The sequence below is a fragment of the Diuraphis noxia genome, unplaced genomic scaffold (genome assembly GCF_037042655.1).
Source record: "Diuraphis noxia isolate RWA-SAM2 unplaced genomic scaffold, SU_Dnox_SAM2 contig0004, whole genome shotgun sequence".
Taxonomy (NCBI): domain Eukaryota; kingdom Metazoa; phylum Arthropoda; class Insecta; order Hemiptera; family Aphididae; genus Diuraphis; species Diuraphis noxia.
In genome coordinates, this window is record NW_028301714.1 from 24538436 (window position 1) to 24561413 (window position 22978).

Consider the following 22978-nt stretch of genomic DNA (forward strand, 5'->3'; position numbering starts at 1 on the left):
GTTAGCAAAAGGTTCAAGTTTCTACTATTAATATTTTTTAACCATCAAAATAGTTTTTTTAAATTGATTATAGGTGAGCGCAATAATACAATAATTAAAATCGGACAACTTAATATCGATATAATGATATCAGAGATAATATTATATATAGCCACAGATGTACAGTTAAATATATATGTATAATTGTTAAATATTTATCTGTGATTATAAACAGCCGAATTGCGTATCTGAAATGGAACACAAATTACCTATCAAGTTTACTTATACATAGTAGGTAGTAGGTACATATACTTCAACACTTATAAAATATACCTTTTTGGGGACGCAAGAAACATAGGTAATACGAGTATGCAGCCATAATATTATTACAAAATCATTTGTAATTATTTATTATCTGTTTAAATATATGTAACCATCCGTCTATGTATACTACAGACAATAAATGGAGTGCCAAAAGGGATAATCGAGAAGTGGGTGGGTGAGTATAGTAAATAAGCAATGACCAATAAGTGATAATTCAGACAATTTAGTATTAACTAAAGTACCTATTTTATTATAATTACTATACGACAAATATTACAGTGAATGTCTCTATTTGATTATTCGTGCTGAACTGTGAGTGAAACATCATACAAACCTTTGAAAAATGTCAAATTCTATAATATAATTTAATGTATAATCCTCAATATAATAAGGACATACGTGACGATGTGATACACTTTTATTGGGTAGTTTTATGGTACCTACCTATACGATATAAAATGTAGTATTTATGTATATTTGATTCAATAAAACGAAGAAAAAAAATGTACGTCTAGACGTCCTGCGGGGACAATAATAATTACGCCGGTCTTCATTAATAATAATAATAATTAGTAATAAATTACACTTGTGGGCATAGCTTTAGTGTTTGCCCTAGGACCCCAAAAGTTGATGATGCCACATCATATAATCATGATACTGGTAGGTACATATATAGCATTATATCATAATATGTTTATATTAGATATTTTTCGTACAAGACCTAATTGGCCATAACCTATAATACTGCTATAATACGTCTATATTATATACCTACTGCACATACGTAATATAATATAGTTGCTTCAACAATACCGTATGTTAACTGCGGTCTGTAACTTAACTAATATTCCTAATATTATAACAGTCTGACAAAATCATCACCCACGCGGAACTACCTACCTATATATATATATATATTGTTATGCGTTATCGTAGGTATAACTTTGACAAAAAAAGTCGTAAAACTATAAGCAAATGGTAATGCACATATCTTACATCACTTACATATAAGTAACCATCAAATATAATTTTACACCTCTCTTTTATACGCGGTTTTTATAATGTATAATATATATATATATATAGTATATACCTATAATAATGTATTAATATACTTCTTACATATATTTTATTTATGAATTATTTTCAATATTATGTTGTATAGATACGCACTTGTAGATTTTATATAGACAGCTGAATATACGGTTATTGCCTGTGTAATATTAATATAACAACGCCAAACGCCTGAAATCAATAACAAAAAAAAAAAAAATCAACACTTAAAAAGCACGCGAGATAGTGTTTCTCTATTTATTTTTATTATATTATTATCGTCGTGGTATTCGTCCTCGTCCGCCTGAAGCGTACCTATATATCGCGATACGACGATCATCGCAGCAGAATGACTTGCTAATGGGTAAGGCAATATAACCCCTTCGCGACATTAATACAAAATAACATATTTATACATGTTATACCTATATACGTATAGGTGACTCGTAGGTGGGTCTAGCTGAGGTATCTATAAAATATTTTTATACCATCTTCGGTATCGAGTTAATTATCGAACTTCAAAGACGTATGTTATTATATTGTCATGTGTATAGATTATTATATTAGATATTATTGTTGATGTCTTTTTACCGTCGTTCCCAATTATTATTGTAAGATATAAAAGAATAACATACATATTAGAATATTGAAGTTAAGCATTAAAACTGCCAAACGGCTGAATTCCGAGTAATACATAATAATATACCTACCTAGATACAATATAGGTACCTAATACCATTGTCGCGAAAAAAACACGATGTTAAGAAATTATAATCAATTTAAAATGAAATTACGACAAAAAAAAATATATTAATTCGTTGAATTCTCCATAGTGACAACTCACTATTTTTGAAAGCTAAAAAAAATTCCTACTATATTTCATAAAAAAAAAAATTATAATCAGTAAAATTCATCATAGATATCAATGGTTAATTTTCATTAATATTATTATTACCTATATAATAATATATCGACCCGTTGAAACTTTCGATGTCGGCGGACGTATCATCTATAATTACGTTGTATAAATGACATAAGCCACCAAAAAAGTGAACAAAATCGAGATAATATGTCGTCATCTTTGGCTCTTTGCCACCGGTTCGGGCGATTGAATCCGACGCGCTGCACTTAAGTTCAATAAGCGACACGCCAACGTAATTTGATGATTCAGAGTGTAAAAAACGGTTCTACAAAAACGCTGGACCACAAGATGGTTTCCAGGACATGGAAACCCGTGGTGGCCGTGGAGATACGGAAACGAACTAGATCAGTGGCATAATAATTTGGAATTTATTCTGGAGTGAGATATATGTTTATACTATCTTCCTATTTGGGGTGGGGCTATTCTCCAACACCCTTCATGATCATCATTAAACTTCATAGATCGCATCGTAGTATTACATTAATTTATTATTTTTAACTAAATGAGGTAAATATGGTATAGTTATGTATATATATATACTATATGAAATATTGTATCATTATATTATTATATAGGTAATATATTAATTTTATTTGGAATAAATTACAATGGTTTCATTAGTAAAATTGCAAAATAGCCTATATAAGTTACTATACCAAATGGAAAACTAATTATGAATGAATAATTTGAATTAATTTAAATATATCCTTTAAGAGTTTAACCCCATACAAGCGGCTTACACGCAAACATTTTCTGTATTAACTATTTTGAAGAAAAATTGGACTGACGAAAAATAAATTTGGTCTACTTTAATTTTGTCACCACTATTAAAAAACTGAAATGGCACCACAGGCACACCTACCATCCACGGCCACCGTAATCAAAAAGTCAATCAGACATCGATGTTCATCAACTGTTTCAATCCGGAACCATCCATAAGGGGTGTTCTTTGAGGATGGCTTTAAGTAGAAAAATTATACCCGCAAGCAATACGGTGGCTATACTTTAGTAGTCTTCTGCAGATTAACGTGAAATAACGCTTTTGTTGTACTATAATTTTAGAAGTTTTGTTTTTAAGTATATAATAATATATTATTAATTATTATTATCAAACGCATCAACGCGCTGAAGTAAAATTAATTTATGCGATTTGTGGAAATTGTGTCTATATATTTTACAAGTATACTTTCGTTTTATTTATGTAACTGGTGTACAATTTTTAAGCTTTCATCAAAGAAGAAAAAAATATTATCAGAGTATTAAAGTAAGTACGTTGGAAAAAATAAAAATAATGCAATATATGACGAAATGAACAATAATTTATGCCACATGGAATAAAAGTCTAGGCTTGCCATTCGTCGGAAACCACCCCCAAAGTTTGAAATCGAAGCATTATTTCGACTAGTTATGCTGTTACACAGACACAAAAGAACTGTAAATGCTTATAGAAAAAATTTGTGACTATATATTTATTTTATTTTTCAAATGCTATTGTAAAAATATTTTAGGAGCCTTATATTAAATATTCAAATCTTAGGTGTAAAAGGAAAGTTTTTTATGAATTTTTAGGATAAAATAATTTACGAATTTTTGTGATTTTTAAGTATGTTGTCAAAATTAAAATTTGAATACATGTAAAAAAAAATTGTGGCTATACATTTATTTTATTTTTCAACTGCTATTGTAAAAATATATAATGAACCTTGTATTAAATTCTCAAATCTTAGAATTAAAAAGAAAAACTTTTATGAATTTCGATCTAAGATAAATTGAAATTTGCCGTAATTTTTACGTATTAAGTCAATATTTGAACTTCAAAATGCTAATAAAAAAAATCGTGCCTATGTATTTTTATAATTTTTTAATCACTATAAGAATAACTTATGAGGAACTTTGTATTAAATTTTCAAGTATTTTGATAGGGCCATAAACATTTTATCGACACTTCAAAAAAAAATTTTCAGAAAAATTGAAAATTTGAGTTGTCTATAAATACCTCAAAATATTTTGAAGATTAAATCATGTAAAGAAAATGCCAATCTAAATAACTGGTAAAATTTTTCAAGTATCTATGTCTTATACTTTTTGAATAATAACAAATGTTTAAAATCGTTATCGTTACGCTATTTCGTAAAAATTTAAAATTCAAACGCACTTAAAATTTTTCCTATAATGATGTTTCGAGTTTTCTCTATAGCTACTTGAAGGAAAACTAATAGAAAACTTAGTGTTGTATTTTTAATCCTTAGTTATAAACACAAAATATTTTATGATTTTTCAACTTCAAAATTACTTGCAAATTTTCGCATTTTCGACAGATTTCGTAAAATTTTGAACTGTAAACACTTATTAAAAAAAATTGTGTTTATACCTAAGGATTAAAAATACAACACTAAGTTTTCTATTAGTTTTCCTTCAAGTAGCTATAGAGAAAACTCGAAACATCATTATAGGAAAAATGTTAAGTGCGTTTGAATTTTAAATTTCTACGAAATAGCGTAACGATAACGATTTATCCTCAAACGATTTTAAATATTTGTTATTATTCAAAAAGTATAAATAGTAGATACTTGAACATTTTACCAGTTATTAAGATTGGCATATTCTTTTCTTTACATGGTTTAATTTTCAAAATATTTTGACTTTTTTTGAGATATTTATAGACAACTGAAATTTTCAATTTTTCCGAAAAATTTTTTTGGCCCTATCAAAATACTTAAAAATTTAATACTATAACTGCTTATATAATAACTGCTTCCAGGATTACAAAACTAAAAGCGATTACCGGGTTTCGGTTCTCAAATATACGGTTTTTTACCGGTTTTCGTTACAAACTGGTTACCGGTTTTAAGCCCTGATATAAATTAAAACTTTTTTTATTATAATTACTTAGGTTGTTCATACCGACCAGAAACGAATAATTATTGATATATACAAGGATATCGTCATCGCAGAACCCGATATTACGTATGAAAATCTAATGGTAAAAGTTTCTAAATTATCTAAAATTGGATTAGGAACAGTAAAAAAGACTATCTCGGAATACAAGCGTACGGATGTGTCCCCACCAATTAACAAAAAAAAAAGACAAACTGTAGTAGATAAAGTGGACGACTTTGACAAAAATGCGATTCGTCAAAAAATCCATGAATTTTGGTTCAGACGAGAAATTCCAACATTAATGAAAATGATACAAGTAGTAAACGATGATCCGGATCTTCCAAATCTTTCACGTTCGTCATTCCAAAGATTGATAAAGAGCATGCAATTTGAATATACAAAAAGGGATAGAAACAGTGCTCTTACCGAGAGAGAGGATCTTGTTGCTTGGCGGCGTAGTTATATATCTGACATTCAACGTTATCGACAGGAAGGACGAACAATTTATTTTTTGGATGAAACGTGGGTCAATACTGGAGATTGTTCGTCGAAAGTGCGGGTCGACCAAACAATACAATCACACCGAGATGCTTTCCTCAGAGGCTTAACTACAGGGACGCGTAATCCAATAGGAAAAGGCAAGAGGCTCATTGTTGTTCACATAGGGTCGGCCGAAGGTTTCGTCGCAGGTGGTCTTATGTGTTTTTAATCCAAAAAAAACACATCTGACTATCACGACGAAATGAACGGCGATACATTTTTCGAATGGTTCTGTGGCATTTTACCTTTATTGAAAGATAACTCAGTAATAGTCATGGATAATATGCACCGTACCATTCAGTGAAAACAGAAAAATCACCTACCTCTACTTGGAAAAAGGCTGCCATAATTGAATGGCTCGAATCCAAAGGCGTAGAGACTAACCCGTCAATGATAAAATTTGAATTGTTAAAAACTGTCCGAGAAATTAAACACAAATATGATTTGTACGTGGTTGACGAAGAGGCCAAAAACCAAAACAAAATTGTACTACGTCTACCTCCATACCACTGCAAACTCAACCCCATTGAGTTGGCATGGTCGGTTGTAAAAGGACATGTGAAAAATAATAACACAACATTTAAGATAAATGACGTTCGGCAATTATTAAACGATGGTATAGACAAAGTGACACCTGAAATGTGGTCCAATTTTGTTTCACACACTATTAAGGAAGAGGACAAATTTTGGCAGGTAGGCTATATTTCTGATGAGATACTGGACGAACAAGAACAATCGCACATGTTAACAATTACTGGATTGACGACTTCTGATTCAGAAAACAGTGATTGACGAATTTTAACATTATTATAATATCTTTGTAAATTATCATTGCTATGATTATTATTTGTATTGTGCAGCTGTATTTTTTCTTTTTTTTTATATAAGTTATATTATTATATACCCATGATATTTAATAAAAAAATATTGAATATATAATATGTATGTGTGTATACTTATAAACAAGCAGGCATAATAATATGGTAATGCCATTTTTTTTTTATTAATATTTATACGGTTTATACGATCTGTTCCTTTAGGAACAATAAGAATATGTGGGTAATGAAAAAAAAAAAATAATGATATCTCACATATCATATTTTTTATGTTTATAAAAATAAGTACGGGTTATAACCGCTGTATACACGTTGCCTTGTAGTGGGAACGGCACCATGGTGGTAGAAAATTTGGCCGGACAGACGTCGCGAGCGTCAGTATCGATGCACGGAATAAGGTTAGCTCTCTTCTGGGCCGGAGTATAGAATACAAATTGTATACTTGCTCACTGTATACAAATTATGAGATATTAATTAAATATATAAACTTATAATCTAGTAATCCAAAATATTTTATCATAATTTATTTAACATATTATGATAAAATGCATATGTATCATCTTATTTATTAAATTTGTATCGTCAGAGTTCACATACAAAACAGATTATTAATCTCCATTATTGGAATTTGCATATATTAACTCAATTTTTCAACTGTTAGTAGCTGGAAACGACTATCAAACGATTATAAACGACTTGACATTAAGGGGATCAAGTCATCTAACTTAGAACTTTATTCGATTTACATGAAACTAGACTTTATTAAACTGAATAGACGAATAGAGTATAGTTAAGTTAAATCAATAAAATTTCAAATTTCAACCACATTGTGGAGAAATTATATCAGAAGAAAAAAAACAAATTCAATAGTTATGATTATTTATGTATATATTTATTTCAATATTTTTGAGGATTTTATTTGGTTTCATGCAAATATTATATCACCATACAGCTTGGATACTTGTTGAAATAAATTTAAATCTGAAAAATTAAATATTAAAATTATAATATTCAACAAAATTACTAAATATTTTGATTTTACATTATCAACAGCATTGTCTGCTTCTTCATCTTCACTAATATCATCTCCAAATTCAATATCCTCATCCAATCCATCGTCAACAAATGTGACTGTATCATTGATGCGAACTAAAAATGATGCATATTTTATTTGATGTCCAAAAATGTTTGATTAAATCAATGGAATAATATTTACCAGTTTCTGGAAATTCTCCGTATGTTTTTAAGTTACGAGCTTCATCGGGCGTATACTTTAAGATTACATCAGCTTTTGTATCTTGATATTCTCGTAAACCTATTAATACTATATCAGCTTGATTGATCCATACCTAAAATTAAAAATATATAAAATAAAATAACTATACTCAATTTAATCAATCAATTAATAATAGAAATAATAATAATATTATAAAACAAAATAATACAAACAAAATAAATTTTACATTTACAAAGTTAGAGAAAGCATTTTTTATTGAATACTTATGGTAGTAAATAAAAATTTATAAAAAACAATAGATATAAGTTATAGTATATATTAATATAAGTGACTTATATCAAAATTACTATTTGAGGATCTAGTTCTTCAGGACCTTTCAAATATTTTTTAACATAATACACAATTAAATACATGTTCGTTAACATTTAAATTTAACCTGATGGAAAATTTTGTGTTGTTTTTTTGTTAAGCAGATTACCCACATGTTTTATCTGACAAACGTAGAACAAACATTTTCCTTTGGAAAGAGCAATTTTGTGTTGATAGATTAAATATTAAAATTAATTTACTTATCATCAAACTTGAATAAATGAATATTATTTGTGTTTCCTCTATTTATTTTTTTCTATGGCATTTGAATTTTTAAGCAATTTATGAGTAGGTATGTAAAATATTAACATGCTCATAACTCACTTAAAAATTCAACTATTGTAAAAAAACAATTACCTCTTTTCTTTTAGTTTGATCTTAGATCAGTTGTCTATAATATTAAAGCTAATAACATAAAATTAGTTCTACTAAATGTAAATTAGTCATTTTGTATCAGGCACGTAGCCAATTTTTTTTTTATCAACTACCAACCAAAGGTAAATTATAAATTAATAAGATTCTTTATATGGCATACTGCAATACTGCCTAATGATGAATATGGAGGAAAAGCCCTCTACAACTTACAAGTATTTCATGAAAACTAATGATTAAATAAATTAGGATATATATTATATATACATAATTAAGAACTCTAAGGACACCAAATGGTGTTGGAACACAGTCAATGTGTTTAAAGGACTCTTGGCGTTTGTGAGGGACTTTTTTATTTGATATATATTTACCATATTTATTAAAATTGAGCACCTTTTTTCTAAGTTTTCCTCGAATATGGCAAAGTCGTTTAACACCATCAAAACACATAGCTTCTAGACGTCCATTTCCCAACATTTTGGTAACTTGAGCATATTCTAAATATAAAAAAAATATAGGTACTGTATTCATCACGAATAATAAACAATTGAGAGCTACCTAAATTAAATAATTCAAAATAATATACCTAACATCTTTACTCTGTTAATAGTTAATTTTACTACCTAACTTTACTGCATTGAGAATAAATAAAATACACTGAATAAGTGAGACTGAGGCTAGTAGGCACAGGAAGCGACTACTGGTTATACTTTTTGCCTTTTGGGACATTTTGAATGCTTATCAGTAGTTATCACTATCACAGTTCACAGCAGTGTTATGCGACGTGTGTAAAATGCACCAATATGTAACTATATAGGTACCATTCAACCACAAATTTAAAAAAGCTATTTTAAAATAGCAGCTTCTGAAAAACAATTTTTTTATTATCACAAGCAGAATAAACAAGTTGTTAAAAAAAAAAATTTGAAAACCATAAGGAGGCCGGTAAAGTGCATTTGTTCCTTAAAAATAAAAGATATTCATTTATACTTTAATATTAAGTGTTTATAAAAACAATGTTTTGTTAGATAGAAAATACATTAGTAGATGCTTCATAGATAAAAGTATAAAACTGTGAAAATAATGCATATATTTTGTATGCTTGGACAAAAAAATATACACATCATAGTAACTTAAACTTTTATAAACATTTTTATACCCATTTATTCATAAACCATTTGACAAATAATCCATATCATCAATACTTATGTACTGTATTATTTATTAAATAAAATTATTACCTTGCCCATCTTCTTTGAATACCAATTCACGCTTTTCTGTTTCATTTTCGTTCTTACCTCGCCTACGATTTTTACCTCCTTTTCCTAATGATTTAAGCAAAAACAATAAGTATTTAGTATAGAGAATCAAATTGATTAAAAATATTATATTACATGATAAATTATATATGTGGACCTGATGAAACAAAGCAAATGATTATTTCCAATTGCTATGGCCAGGTCTAATAGCATTTGCTTATTTTAATGGTTTGACAGAAAATCTAGTAAAGTGTACCCCTTTTTACCTTTGACATGTTACTACACATATAATTATGAAATTTAAGTATTATTTTTATCTTTTTTAACGATTAAAAAAAAAATGCTAATTTTCGGTTTTTCAAATTATTTTTGCTTTTCTACATATCTTTGCTTCATTATGTTATATGATGACACATCACATTCAACTGACACACAGCTAGGAACTTAGGTTAATTTCAGGTTTTTATTTGTTTTTGTTCATGGTAAAGCTACAACTAAAAATAATTTTTTACCTTTGTATCATATTTCTAAGTACTTAACATCGGGACTCATATTTGCTTACTTAACTACTAACTAGCCAAATTTTATAAGAAGCATAAAAGGTATTTAAAATAATTTCAAAAACTCAATAAGCCTAGTTTTTAATTTTTTTAAAGATGAAATTTGTATCATATTTTTAAGTATCTATAAGAATTGAGCAATAATATAAAACATTTGTGTCATAAGTTTTTATCGTGCTTTTTTGACAATTTTTATATTTAGTGTTTATATGAATCCTAATAATGAAGAATTTAAGTGTTTGTTATGATGTTTTAAAGTCCAATAAATCCAGAGGCATGCAAATTGCTACAAAATATTGGTTTTCTGAAAGATTTTCTTACCTTTGTTTTTAGGCATCTTGAATTGATTTAAATACCTACTTACGGTTACAAAGTCACTAGTTCACTTCAGGTTAATGCTTAACTACTTCGTGTAATTAATTAAATTTACAACGCGTTTCCAAATAATAGAAATCGTCCCAACTCCCGAAAGACTGAAACAGAAAACAGAATGGTGAAAACTACTGAAAAGAACGTGTTATCATAAAGACATAAACCATCAGTCCAGCGCCATAGAGTAAGGTTAGTTTACTAAATTACCCTATCGTCCAGTAGTATCGATTCAATTTGATAAGAAAAATTGACAAAAAACAACGCCATCTCTTGATTAAAAATTACTTTATAATATCGAATATAATACATATTATATTATTTTGGGGTTTATATATTATAATAATATAATATATTTATAATATAATCACGATTAAAGATATTATTAATATACTATATATATATTGTTTATTAACAACGGTTGAACTAAAAATTACCTCACGAGTCACAGGTAAAATTTTTAAATGGCTGGAAGATAAAAAAATTTTGATTTTCAATAATTTAAAAAAAACCGTTAAAATTCGATATTTTCGATTTACTCTTATGCTTAAAAGTTAAAAGAGTCTAAATATTTTGATTATTGTAAGGTGTACAGAAAATACAAATCTAAGCATCCGGTGAAAATGTCATGTTTATACGGTTTTCTTTTTAGTTACCTACGCCAAATCCAAAATCAAATTTTGTTGAAAACTAGTTTTCATTATTTTTTTTGTTTGACACTTCACAATGTCGGACATTTTACCAAGAAAATAAAAAAATTACCAACTACAAAAATATATTTATAAATATTAAATTATTTTACATATTCCTGTATTTTATATTACGGAATTGTAATTAAAATTAATTTTAATTCAACAAATATTACATAATACTTGGTAATACATTCCTTGGATATTATGATTTTTCTGACTAATTTAAACAGTGAAAATCTGTAGGGGAAGAGTCATCTCCGGCCACCACCACGGAATGGCTCTGCCTGTAGAATACTATTATACATTTATACCAATACTAAAACACTCAAAACGCCAGTACTAATATAGGTAGTGTATAATAAACGTGAATTACCATATTAATATACTATGTGTAACTGTGTAAGTATAGTCGTACTTGGCGATAATAACTAATGTCTATTATAAAAGTAGGATATTATAATGATTATTTCATGTTTATTATTCTGTAGCACTTGAGTCATTCTTGGTATTTAACTTAATAATATAAAAATAAAAAATAATGCACGGTGATAATATTATATAAGCATAAACGTTTAATATATTATGCATGCCAATATTCTACAATAATATATATTGTGGGTTATCGTACATCCCATACCTACGCAATATTTTACGATGGCGAATATGAATTAAAGTAATTAAGTATTATATTATTATTATTTATTCTCTACATATTTTTATATTTTATAGATTGTGCGTTTGTGAACTATTAAATCACGATGATCACCCACAGCATCACGTCGTATGATACTTTGACAGTGCCACAGTGGCATATTTAAGGGGGGGGGGGTGATAGGGGAGGGAATCGCGGAAAAAAAGTCCGGACTTTTTAATCATGGACTTTTTAAACACGGACTTTTTTATTCGGAATTTTTTTCCTAGGACTTTTTTACCTCGGACTTTTTGGTAGTCTACTGATGGGCGGCGATCCCTCCTATGACTTGAATAATTATTAGTTTTTATATATGAAAATAAAGTATAATCAAAATTCAATATGCTACCAGAAATCTCTTAGAAATTAAATATTTATCATAATTTCTGCTTCAAAAGTGGCATCAGACACAAAAATAAAAACAATTCATTGTAAAATAAATAGTTTAGGCTTATGTATAATAATTTTAGTGCCCCCCCCTCCATGCACTAATTCAAATACGCCATTGTACTTTAATGTACTTGAACTTTATCATACGTTTATAAGAAATAATATTTTATAATGCCTACTTTTCTATATTTTATGATAATAACCAGTAACCTTTTTCAACATTCAACAGCTATAATTGTTTATTCCATTTTAATAATTATTCTTTGAATGTCAATGGCTTATAGGTATAGTATAACATACTTGCGTACTTATGTATATTGTAGTATTGTACTTGTACTTAACATTAAGATTTAAGTCCATGTTTTTCTTTTTATTCTAATCTTGGTAGTACCTATACAGAGCGATTCACTGAGCATAGTTATGGCTCACTCACCCCTTTTACCTATTAGTAATGTAACTACCTATCTGAATTTTGATTTTTGGAATTATTTTTTATAAACCTAGATGCTTAATGTTATATATACATTTTATACCATTTTATCCCATATCTATGTAGATATACAAATACCTAGATTTTTTAAATTAATTTAAGGAGTATTCTTGTGAAATAATTTTTTATAAGAACAGCCATCTTTTTCGAATATTATTAAGCAGAGTTTTTAATGTTGAAATATGGAAATCAAAATTTAAGTTCTTATGGTTCTTATCTTCTCTACACTTTTGCTTATAACTGTTTTTACAATAAAGTTTTTTTAGACTTTAAATGTATTCTTAATTCCAAAATTAGAATTTCTATAAATTCATTATTTTTGGAAAATGAGGGCGTGTTTTGTAGATGCTCTGTGGTGTATCACTCTCACTCTGTATATAGAATTAACCATGTTTAACTAATAGTTAGTTAATCACGGAATTAATAATATAATAGAAACGCCGATAATCGCCCACCGACCACGACGTTTTATCATTAACGTTATCAGTGTTCGACAAATTGAAATCCGGAGTAATCACTACAACTTTACTGCTAAAGATAAAAATTCTTTATTATCTGTGGTAACCAGAACTATAATTATAATAATTATTGTTTTTATATTAATATGTTTTATTATATTTAAAAATGCTAATTTACCGTCCGGCTTAGACAGTCAGGCTCATGGTCCTCTGACCTCGATCGACATTCGACGTTCGATAGTTGTCAGTCACTCGTTAGACGCGTCGCACACTAGGTAGTGAAGTACTTTTTAATTTTGCGATTTATGAGAACGTTATTTTCCGATACATAAAAATATGACGTGTTTAAGGCGGTAGATCTAAATTTTTATGTCTCGTTCTACATAATTTTTTAGTGTTGTAATGTTAACGTTGCAAAAAAAACCCTATGTATTCCTGTAATTCAGTAAGGAACTAGTTCCATATTGTTTCAAGGTCTAACAATCACCATTCAAAATGAAGTCTTCGCGGAGTATTTTAATTGGTATTCTTTTCATGTTTGTATATTGCCGTGGTCATTATGCAAGTGTGAATGATCGCCATGATTTGTGTCCAAAAATCAATCCTTGGGTGTTCCTTGGTTACAGGCCGATGGGTAGATATTATGATTTTATTGAATGACTGAAATTTCGTATGAAGTGGGCTAGTGTAAGAGTTTAAAACAATGATTTTTCAGGTAAAGAAGAAGCTGGTAGTTATGAAAAAATTTCAAATGTCACATTAAATGGATGTATCATGAAATGCTGTGAATCTGATGGTTGTAATGTGGTTTTCATGAACAAAAATGATTGTTATACGGTACCCACTACATTTACTTATTATGACTTTATATACTGGTGAATAAACTAGTTCATTATAAAAAATTATCGTTCAAATATTTTATTGCTATATCATTTTGTCTCGATAATAATATGATTTAGTTAAATTAAATATATTATACATCACTATTAGGTAGAACAATAATAAGTACATAGACAAATAATAAAAATAGTGATAGATTGATAAACATTCTCTTTGATAGTGTTTTAGATTAAACGTTACAATTATTATACATTGCTATACTGTTATTTAAATGATTATTAGTAAGTTTAATATGTAATGTAGTGAAAATGGTTTTAGATCTACAGGTACTTGTATTTGTTATTGTAAATAAAATAACTCATACTATCAGTTAGAAAGTTTTTATCCGTGGATTTTAGACTTTCCAACATCATTATCTAAATGTCTAGTGTTTTTCTATTTCCATCAGCGCCAGTTAAGCTAATTTATTATATTATATAAACATTTTTAGTCAACTCAGTAGTCAGTAACATTTGTTTCAAAAATCCATTCCCATTGTTAATATTTTTATTTTTTCTATTAGCTGTCATGCAAAACAAATGATGACTGTCTACCAATTTATACTAAAGAAAATGTATTGAATTTCAAAATGATTTTAGTAGCTCCAAAATTACCTGTTAAGGATTGGACAGTTATATTGGAAGAAAACAGTTTCTCAGAGCCTGAGTAAATATCAATTTGACTTTTTGCAAGGTGATTCTTTTATCAACAAACATTTAATATTTTGAAAGATATTGAGCTGTAGACATACATTTTGTGTGATATTCCTGTATCACATCACTACATGACTAAACAATAAAATATAATGCTAATATTCTCTTAAAAGTATGGAAAAATATGGGTTTATATGAATGTTTTATATTATTTATAATATAATATTCTATCAACATTAAAATATGTTCTTCTATGTTAAAAAAAATCTTTAGATATATTTTGCATACAAATTTACCTTCTATTAGCAACTAGGTAATCAATTAAAGGTTTAAAATTGAAAAATGTTAATACATTTGATTATTTGATGATAAAAGAATCATCCAGTATAGTTACCAATTCTGTATGTTTAATAATATATGTCTATTTAAATATAATATTAGAGACGCTAGAGTTGTATACCCCTTAGAAAAAATATGCGAAGTGAACAATGATTGCACAGATAATGAACTATGTGACGCTCAAATTGGTGTTTGTGTTTGTTCTGAGGGTTACCAATTAGACGAAACTAAGAAATTCTGTTATTCAAATACTGGTAATTTGGGATTAGGATCAAACACATCTGGTTATGATGTTGATGATATAAACAATGTTATACCAGAACAACAACAACAATTTGACAGTTTAAAAAAAGTAAATAAAAACAACTATTACATTTTTATTGAAATATTTATTTTGATAATGTCAACATTTTTTAGGTACCGGTTGAAATTGAATCACTAAAACCACCCGAAATCAAACATTTAGTTGTTTCAGTTTTGTCTAAAACTGTACGACTCCCGGAAAACGAAGCTACACTTTCTGCTTATACTGTACCAGCGGATGACACAGGCATATAAAACTTGTTTACTATTAGTCTGTTACTGGTTACAAATTTTAATTTTAATTCAATAATGATTTAGGTCATAGTTATCAATATGAATGGTCACTTATTTCAAAAACTCAGGGATCTGGGCAAACTGTATCAATGAATGATCAGAATGGAAGCACATTGAAACTTTCTCACTTAGTTGAAGGTCTATATACGTTCAAGGTAACTGTTACCGGTACAGGTGCTTTTGGAGAAACACAAGCCAATGTCACAGTATTACTACGTAAGTCTAAATTACAAATATATTTTATTAGTATATTGTATTAAAATTATATTTTGTAAAGCGCAAAGAATTAATACACCACCAAAAGCTGTGATATTACCATCGTCGTTGGTAGTAAAGTTGCCTAATACAGTAGCAGTGCTTGATGGTTCAAGTAGTCTTGATGATACTGGTATTGTGCATTGGAGGTGGGAGTTACAAAAAGGTCAATTAGGATATAGACCTCATTTACCCCCTGATACTCCAACTTTACAGTTGAATGATCTACAAATTCCTGGAAACTACACATTCAAGTAAAGAATTTTATTATTTATTTTAGATTCTAATGTATAAATCAATGTATTGGTTTTACAGATCTTAAAGATTGAAAATAATTTGATAGTAATTATTAGAAAAGGTGATTTTTTTGATTTTTCAGTAGTCTTATGTGTGAGAAAAATCTCCTAGAAAGTAACATGTATTGGGGTGGGTATGAAATCCTAATGAATTCAACGAATCCGAATATACCCACCACTTACATGGATAATGTTGAACAAATCTCAGAAAATATTATTTCAAACGAGCTTTGCTCAGAGTTATTTTAATCTACTAATGCTTTCAAATTGACCTATAATTTAGCGTTAAAATTAATAAAGTCAAATGATTTCCCTAAAATGTTGAGTTATTGTGACTTGTTTATTTTTATTTGAGGTTCATATTATACAAGGAAAACTTAAATTAGAATATTTATAAGTTGGTGAATACTGATTTTTTAAATTAACCTTAATAACTAATATTATTATTTATCAGTATATTAAATAGTAGGTATCTGTATCAAGCAATCTATAGTATTTTTATTTGTAAAGAACTACTGTAATAAATTAATATAAATATTTTTGTTTAATTAAAGATTGACAGTTATGGATGCATGGAATGCCACCGACTCAACTACAGCTAATATTACTGTTATGCGAGTGCCTGACTATCCACCAGAGGCAAATGCTGGTCAAGATATGGTAGTTTATTTACCAGTTAAAAATGTTACTTTAAACGGAAGTCTAAGCACAGATGATCATGGTATTGTTGCATGGGAATGGACAAAAAGTTCGTCAGATCAAAATAAAGCTGTAGATATTCAAGTGATTATCTATAAAAATAAGATATGTTATATATTAACAATGTCTAATTTACATTTAAAAATCTTTTAGGATACACGTACACCATATCCCAGATTATCTAATTTAGAAGAGGGTTTGTACACCTTTGTATTAAGGGTGACTGATAATGCAAATCAAACATCAAGTCCATCAGAAGTACACGTCTTTGTCAAACCACCAACCAATAAACCTCCAGTTGGTATGTTCATTCATTTTTTTATATGTATATTTTACATGTACAACTATAAATAAACATAGTTATTATTTATATAAAAACATATTTTATTAGCCGTGGCTGGTAAAAATCTAACATTATCATTGCCTCAAACTTGGGCATTACTCGATGGTTCAAAAAGTAGTGATGATATTGGAATACAAAAATGGAAATGGCATCAAATTAGGTACAAAGAAAATCTTATATTAATTTTTTTAAATATATTTAAGCCATATAATACTTAAATTTATTACAGTGGTCCATCGAATGTGCGTTTTAATAAAGACAATGAGTCAAGAACAAATGTTACTGAGTTGACTAAAGGTGTTTATGTAATTGGTTTAACAGTCACTGATGGAAATGGAAATAATGCTTCAGACATTGTTAAAATAACTGTGTACCAAAGTAAGATTATGTTTTAAGTGAAATACTATCAAGGAGAGTATTTTAAAGTATTTAAATTTAAAATGTAAAATATGATGTTTTTTATTAAACACGATTCTTCTATTACCTAATAATTGAATCTTCAGTAAATTTTTTATATAATTATTTAATTTAATTACATTTTTAATTCATATAACTCATTTTTTTAATAACCTCATAACTAACTATCAATTGTTTAGACAAAAATACTCCACCTAAAGCTAATGCTGGAGGAGATAAGACAATTGTATTGCCAGTTAGTGCTATTGTTCTCAATGGCTCATTGTCATGGGATGATTTGGCCATTGTAAAATGGGAATGGATTCGTGAACCTAATTCATTAGCTGCTGGAAATATAATTTTAAATTCGGACCATTCATCAGTTTTAATTGTGTGTATATTATATATAATTTATGTTCATTTAGTTTTAACTTAAAGTTAATCTAAAATTTTCTTTGAATAGGTAACAAACATTGTAGAAGGAAGATATGTATTCCGTTTAAAAGTAACTGACGACCAAGGAGCTTCTAGTGAAGATATTGTTTCAGTTAACATCAAGCCTGGTATAATAGTTTGCAAATATTGAATTGGTCACATACAAATTTATACATATGGTACTAGTCTACATTCATTTTCAGATCCTATTGCAAAGTCCATTGTATGCTTAACACTATATATTGAAGCAAGCCGTTTAACACAAAATCAAGCAAATGAGGTGAAATTAAAATTAGGAATGTTATTGCCAACTGGCAGTCAGTTAAAGGTTAGAAAATGGACAGAAGAACAAAATTCAAAAAGGGCCCAGTTACATTTCTTTGTTGTTGACAATAAAAATAAAACACTCCCAGGACCAGACGTAGTCTCTATGTTAAAATCCAAACTTAAACAAGATTCATCACTTTTGCAACTATCCGTTGATAATATTCAAACTACAGTTTGTCAAAATAATTGTTCAGGTTTGTGCATACAGTACTTAATGTTTGTTAATTGTTATGGTGTAGTTAATATGTGTAATAATAATAATAATAAAAAAAAAAATTTGGTGGAATATCTCCTTTGCATACACTTGCGCACACTTTTTTTGTAGAGTATGCTGGTACTTTTAAATATATCTAGCTTAATACAATAAATAACTTCTCAATAACTCTAAATAAAAATAACTTATAAGTAATACAAATACAAATCTAAATAAATAAATAAAAATTAACATGCTTAACTTATTTTTTTCTTTTAGATATTTTAATTTGAAAAATTTGTTTTATCATTGGGGATGTCCCCCCAAAAAAATAATTTAGTGAAACTTCCATATAACGAAGTTGAATAAGCTACCAAAAAAATTGTTATATGAAGGAATTCGTTAAATAGAATTACCTATTTTTTTTTTTAATTTAATTATGTATGTATGCATGTATGTATGTATGTTGTATATGTTACATAAAAAACAACTTTAAATATCATATTTCAGTTTAATTTAGTTTTTAATTTTATAATTTAAAATAAATAATTAGTGAATTATGTTAAAAAAATCATAATACTGTTTAATTTAATTTTTAACCTTGAATGTAATTTAAAAGATATACCATAGTACTTTGTTCAAAATACTTTTTCGATAATACACTTTAAGAAATTTACGTCTAATTAACAATGAAGGTCGTGGTTCTCAAAAATAATTCGTTAAATAGAAGTTTCACTGTAGTATAAAAAATTACACAAATATGACCAGATTATAAATAATGATAAAAAATGATAATATAATTTTTCAATTTTTTTTAATTTTTAATAATTGTTGAAAAATATTCAAAGCACAGAGGCCAGAATAATAATTTTCACGAAAATGGTGGGTTTTATCTTAAATTATATATATTACCATGAGATAACAGTTTATTTTATTAGTTACTGATTCCTATATCTGGGTAATCGGAAAAAACTCCCTAAAGCAACTATTTAAATATAGTATAATTATTATAATAATAAAAATAATAATATTATATATTATTATATAGGTATTTCAAAGTTACTTTAATTAAAAAAAAAAGGTTTTAATGACATTTAGACATATTATGATATTCATATTATGTTCTATGCCTGATAACAATTATTATATTGATAATATAGAGTATAGATGATTAACTTTAAAATTGTATGATGTAATTTGAAAATGTAGCACGTACCGGATAAAAAAATGTTCTAAGCATTGGATGTTTAAAGTGAACCAATTAAACGTACAAAAAGATGACAAAATCTATTCTAACAGTAAACATTCACTTGAAAGAGTTAGTTACAAGATAAAGTAAAGATAAATTAAGCATTGGAGACTTTGACAGCTGTGTTTAACAAATATAAGAAAACAAACTGACTGAACCTAATCTGACTATAACTACTATAATTACGCATAAATTACTATGTATTATGTTTATATACTTATGCATTACTATACGTCATTTTCTATTATTAATTAACTAACTAATATTTTATTATGTTATTATAAATTATAATTATATAATTTTTTAAATAGTTGATTTAGAGATTTTTATTCCTGTATTCCTATATCTGTGGTGATCATGAAATATTGACTCGTAATAATATAATTATAAAATCTAATTAATAGTTATTTCATATGGTTTCTACCTTAATATTTTTTTAATAAAAAATAAAAAATAATTAAATTTTAATTATGAACTAAGCTACTATGAACTATTTTAATTTCACGACTGTAATCAAAAATTGTTTAAACTTAAATCTATGAATTTGATATCTCCAAGAGATGGCATATACCCAGAAACCCCCATTGCACACCTATAATGTACCCTTGATTCCCTATAAATACTCTACTACATAATATTATTGCACTGACAAATAAAATATGGTTAAGTTGCCCATTTTGCTGTTGCACATGCACACAGCCCAAACATATAGAATATTTCTAAGTTTATTTTGAAATATTTTTTTTTATAGATAATATTTTTTTTTTTATAATGTTTTATTTAGGCCACGGAATTTGTGAAGAAGAAACACGTATATGTGTTTGTGAAGCATTTTGGATGCACAATTTGTACAGAGCTTTATTTGGAGACGGCGAATCCAATTGTGGTAAACTTAAACATACAATTTTATTATTTTTTTTTTTTATTTTCTTAATAATGTTATGTTTTCTTAAAATATTTTAATATTATATCATTTTAAATAATTAGTAAGTTATTTTATTTTTATGTAAAAGTGACTCAATAATTCTAAGCCCTATGATACCTATTTGATTTTATTCTAATTTTAAATAATGTTTAGGTAGTATTAAATTACACGAGTATACTGTCTAACTTGAATGGTAAATTATAATTTTTATTAATTATATCTTTAAATATATAAACATACAATTTACAAGTCACAAGGTGATTGTTTTTGAGGGGTTTCAAGTAGTCTTTTCTACTTCTCTACTCATTTAAAATTTAAATATCTTATTATTAACTACTCGCCTAAAATTAATATTTTTTTCATTTAAAAAAGTAAAAATTAAAAAAATAGTAATCTATATTTTTTTATGTCTTTAAATTATGTAAAAGAAATGTTTTCAAAAACTCTTAGCAGTTGTATTTGATTTGAAACCCACTGTAAGTATCTAAAAAAAAAAATAATAATAATAATAAATTAAAAAGGATTATATAAATAATAATCAATGCGGTAGAGGATATCATTAATGTTATTATTATTTATAGAATATTTATTATGTGACTTTTGTATACTATTTTCCAATTTTTTTTTTTTTAATAGAATGGAGTATTGTATACGTGGTCATCATATTAGTGGCCATGTTTGTAACTACAGTTTTTTGTTTTTGGAGTATTGCTTGCTTCTGCAATCGCATTTGTAATACCAAACAAAAAATTAAAAAATACAAACTGGTTGGAGTCGATGAAGATAATCACTCAATGAAAAGTTAGTCTTATGATTTATTATCACCATTATTCACTATCAAAATTTGGTTGTATTTTGTTTTTATAGGTTCAATGTCGCACTTAGAATTATCTGACACGGATTCAGATTCAGACGTTTTATTAGATGTAAGGAAGGCCAAATTGAACCAAAACAGTATGTCAAACAAATTTTTAAATGCATCTCGGTACAAGAAGAATAAGAGAGGAGTTAATGCTTGAAATGCTGAAAATTGCTATTATAATTTTTACTATTTATAACAGAACTTCAGAACATAGCTTCTCATACATTAAAATAAGAGCTTTATAGTTTATTTTATGAAAAAACTAAATTATTTTTCAAGTTTGTGGAAAATGAATTGTTTATTTGACGAACTGATTATATTTTACACACATATTTCTGATATTACTTTAAATTATTTGAATATTATATTTTAAACAGAACCTTTATCGAATATTCTGATGTATACCATTATTTTCTAGTCATGCTTGTTTTGTTTTATTGCAAACTTATTTGTGACAAAAAGTAAACCAATTTTCTCAACTATTGAACATTGTGTATTTAATTTTTATTATTGTTACTAGCAGGGCTTGTAACCATACTATGTAATTTATAAGTATAATATTTATGAACACAAAAAAATAATTTATGAAATTTATTTCATAACCTAAATTATAGTTGAGAGATATTTTAAAGTTAGGCAAAATTATTACTTTGTTATAAAATAAACAATATTATTTTATTTTATACCATTAAATTCCTAGTTACAAGCTTTGATTTATTGTAGTTATTTTATTATATTATGTACTAAAAACCAATTTAAATTTTTATAATAATATATATTATTACCAATTAACATTTGTATGAAAAAGTTCCTTGAATATAATATAATTATATAATTATTCATATTGGTATCTACATCATAATAAATACCATTGTCTATTTATTTTTCATAACATTTTAAAAATTGTATAAGAAAAATGTATGATATATGATCATAGTATAAAATGTAATGCTTTTTCAGTAACATTTATCAAAGAAATTAAGGAATTCACTCTGCTGTATAGTAAATGTGATTGTATTAGATGTTCTAAATTTAAATTCAATGATAAATCACTGTATACGGCGAGAAATTGATTCTGAGTGGTATGTTATTCAGTTCTTCCAAGCCTT

The 22978-nt window shown here is 27.2% G+C and overlaps 2 protein-coding genes and 1 pseudogene across 2 annotated transcripts; 2 read left to right on the forward strand and 1 right to left on the reverse strand.

Moving 5' to 3' along the window:
* Window positions 1–5525: 5525 nt before the first annotated feature.
* Window positions 5526–6599, forward strand: LOC149055881 (uncharacterized; annotated as a pseudogene).
* Window positions 6600–7404: 805 nt separating this feature from the next.
* LOC107169357 (eukaryotic translation initiation factor 1A, X-chromosomal-like) lies at window positions 7405–10879 on the reverse strand. Its single transcript, XM_089227466.1, has 6 exons — window positions 10653–10879; window positions 9754–9837; window positions 8906–9009; window positions 7751–7883; window positions 7577–7683; window positions 7405–7515 (listed from the first exon to the last, which is right to left on the reverse strand). Exons 1-6 carry the CDS (start codon window positions 10666–10668, stop codon window positions 7510–7512), a joined length of 450 nt encoding a protein of 149 aa, XP_089083592.1. The 5' UTR covers window positions 10669–10879; the 3' UTR covers window positions 7405–7509.
* A 2630-nt stretch (window positions 10880–13509) lies between these two features.
* LOC107169356 (dyslexia-associated protein KIAA0319-like protein) lies at window positions 13510–22356 on the forward strand. Its single transcript, XM_089226538.1, has 17 exons — window positions 13510–14055; window positions 14137–14258; window positions 14824–14966; window positions 15395–15644; window positions 15710–15842; window positions 15914–16105; window positions 16167–16398; window positions 16995–17223; window positions 17293–17440; window positions 17531–17642; window positions 17712–17860; window positions 18079–18269; window positions 18342–18441; window positions 18517–18834; window positions 20867–20968; window positions 21644–21808; window positions 21875–22356. Exons 1-17 carry the CDS (start codon window positions 13917–13919, stop codon window positions 22024–22026), a joined length of 2877 nt encoding a protein of 958 aa, XP_089082664.1. The 5' UTR covers window positions 13510–13916; the 3' UTR covers window positions 22027–22356.
* Window positions 22357–22978: the final 622 nt, after the last annotated feature.

Excerpts from the sequence above, each read along its gene's own strand:
- LOC107169357 (XM_089227466.1), bottom strand. Across the intron at positions 9,010-9,753 it reads ATTCAAAGAAGATGGGCAAG|AATATGCTCAAGTTACCAAA; the intron begins GTAATAATTTTA and ends TTTTATATTTAG. Across the intron at positions 7,684-7,750 it reads CGGAGAATTTCCAGAAACTG|TTCGCATCAATGATACAGTC; the intron begins GTAAATATTATT and ends CATCATTTTTAG.
- LOC107169356 (XM_089226538.1), top strand. The coding sequence starts at position 13,917 with ATGAAGTCTTCGCGGAGTATTTTAATTGGTATTCTTTTCATGTTTGTA. Across the intron at positions 17,643-17,711 it reads TGGAAATGGCATCAAATTAG|TGGTCCATCGAATGTGCGTT; the intron begins GTACAAAGAAAA and ends AATTTATTACAG. Across the intron at positions 18,835-20,866 it reads TTGTCAAAATAATTGTTCAG|GCCACGGAATTTGTGAAGAA; the intron begins GTTTGTGCATAC and ends TGTTTTATTTAG.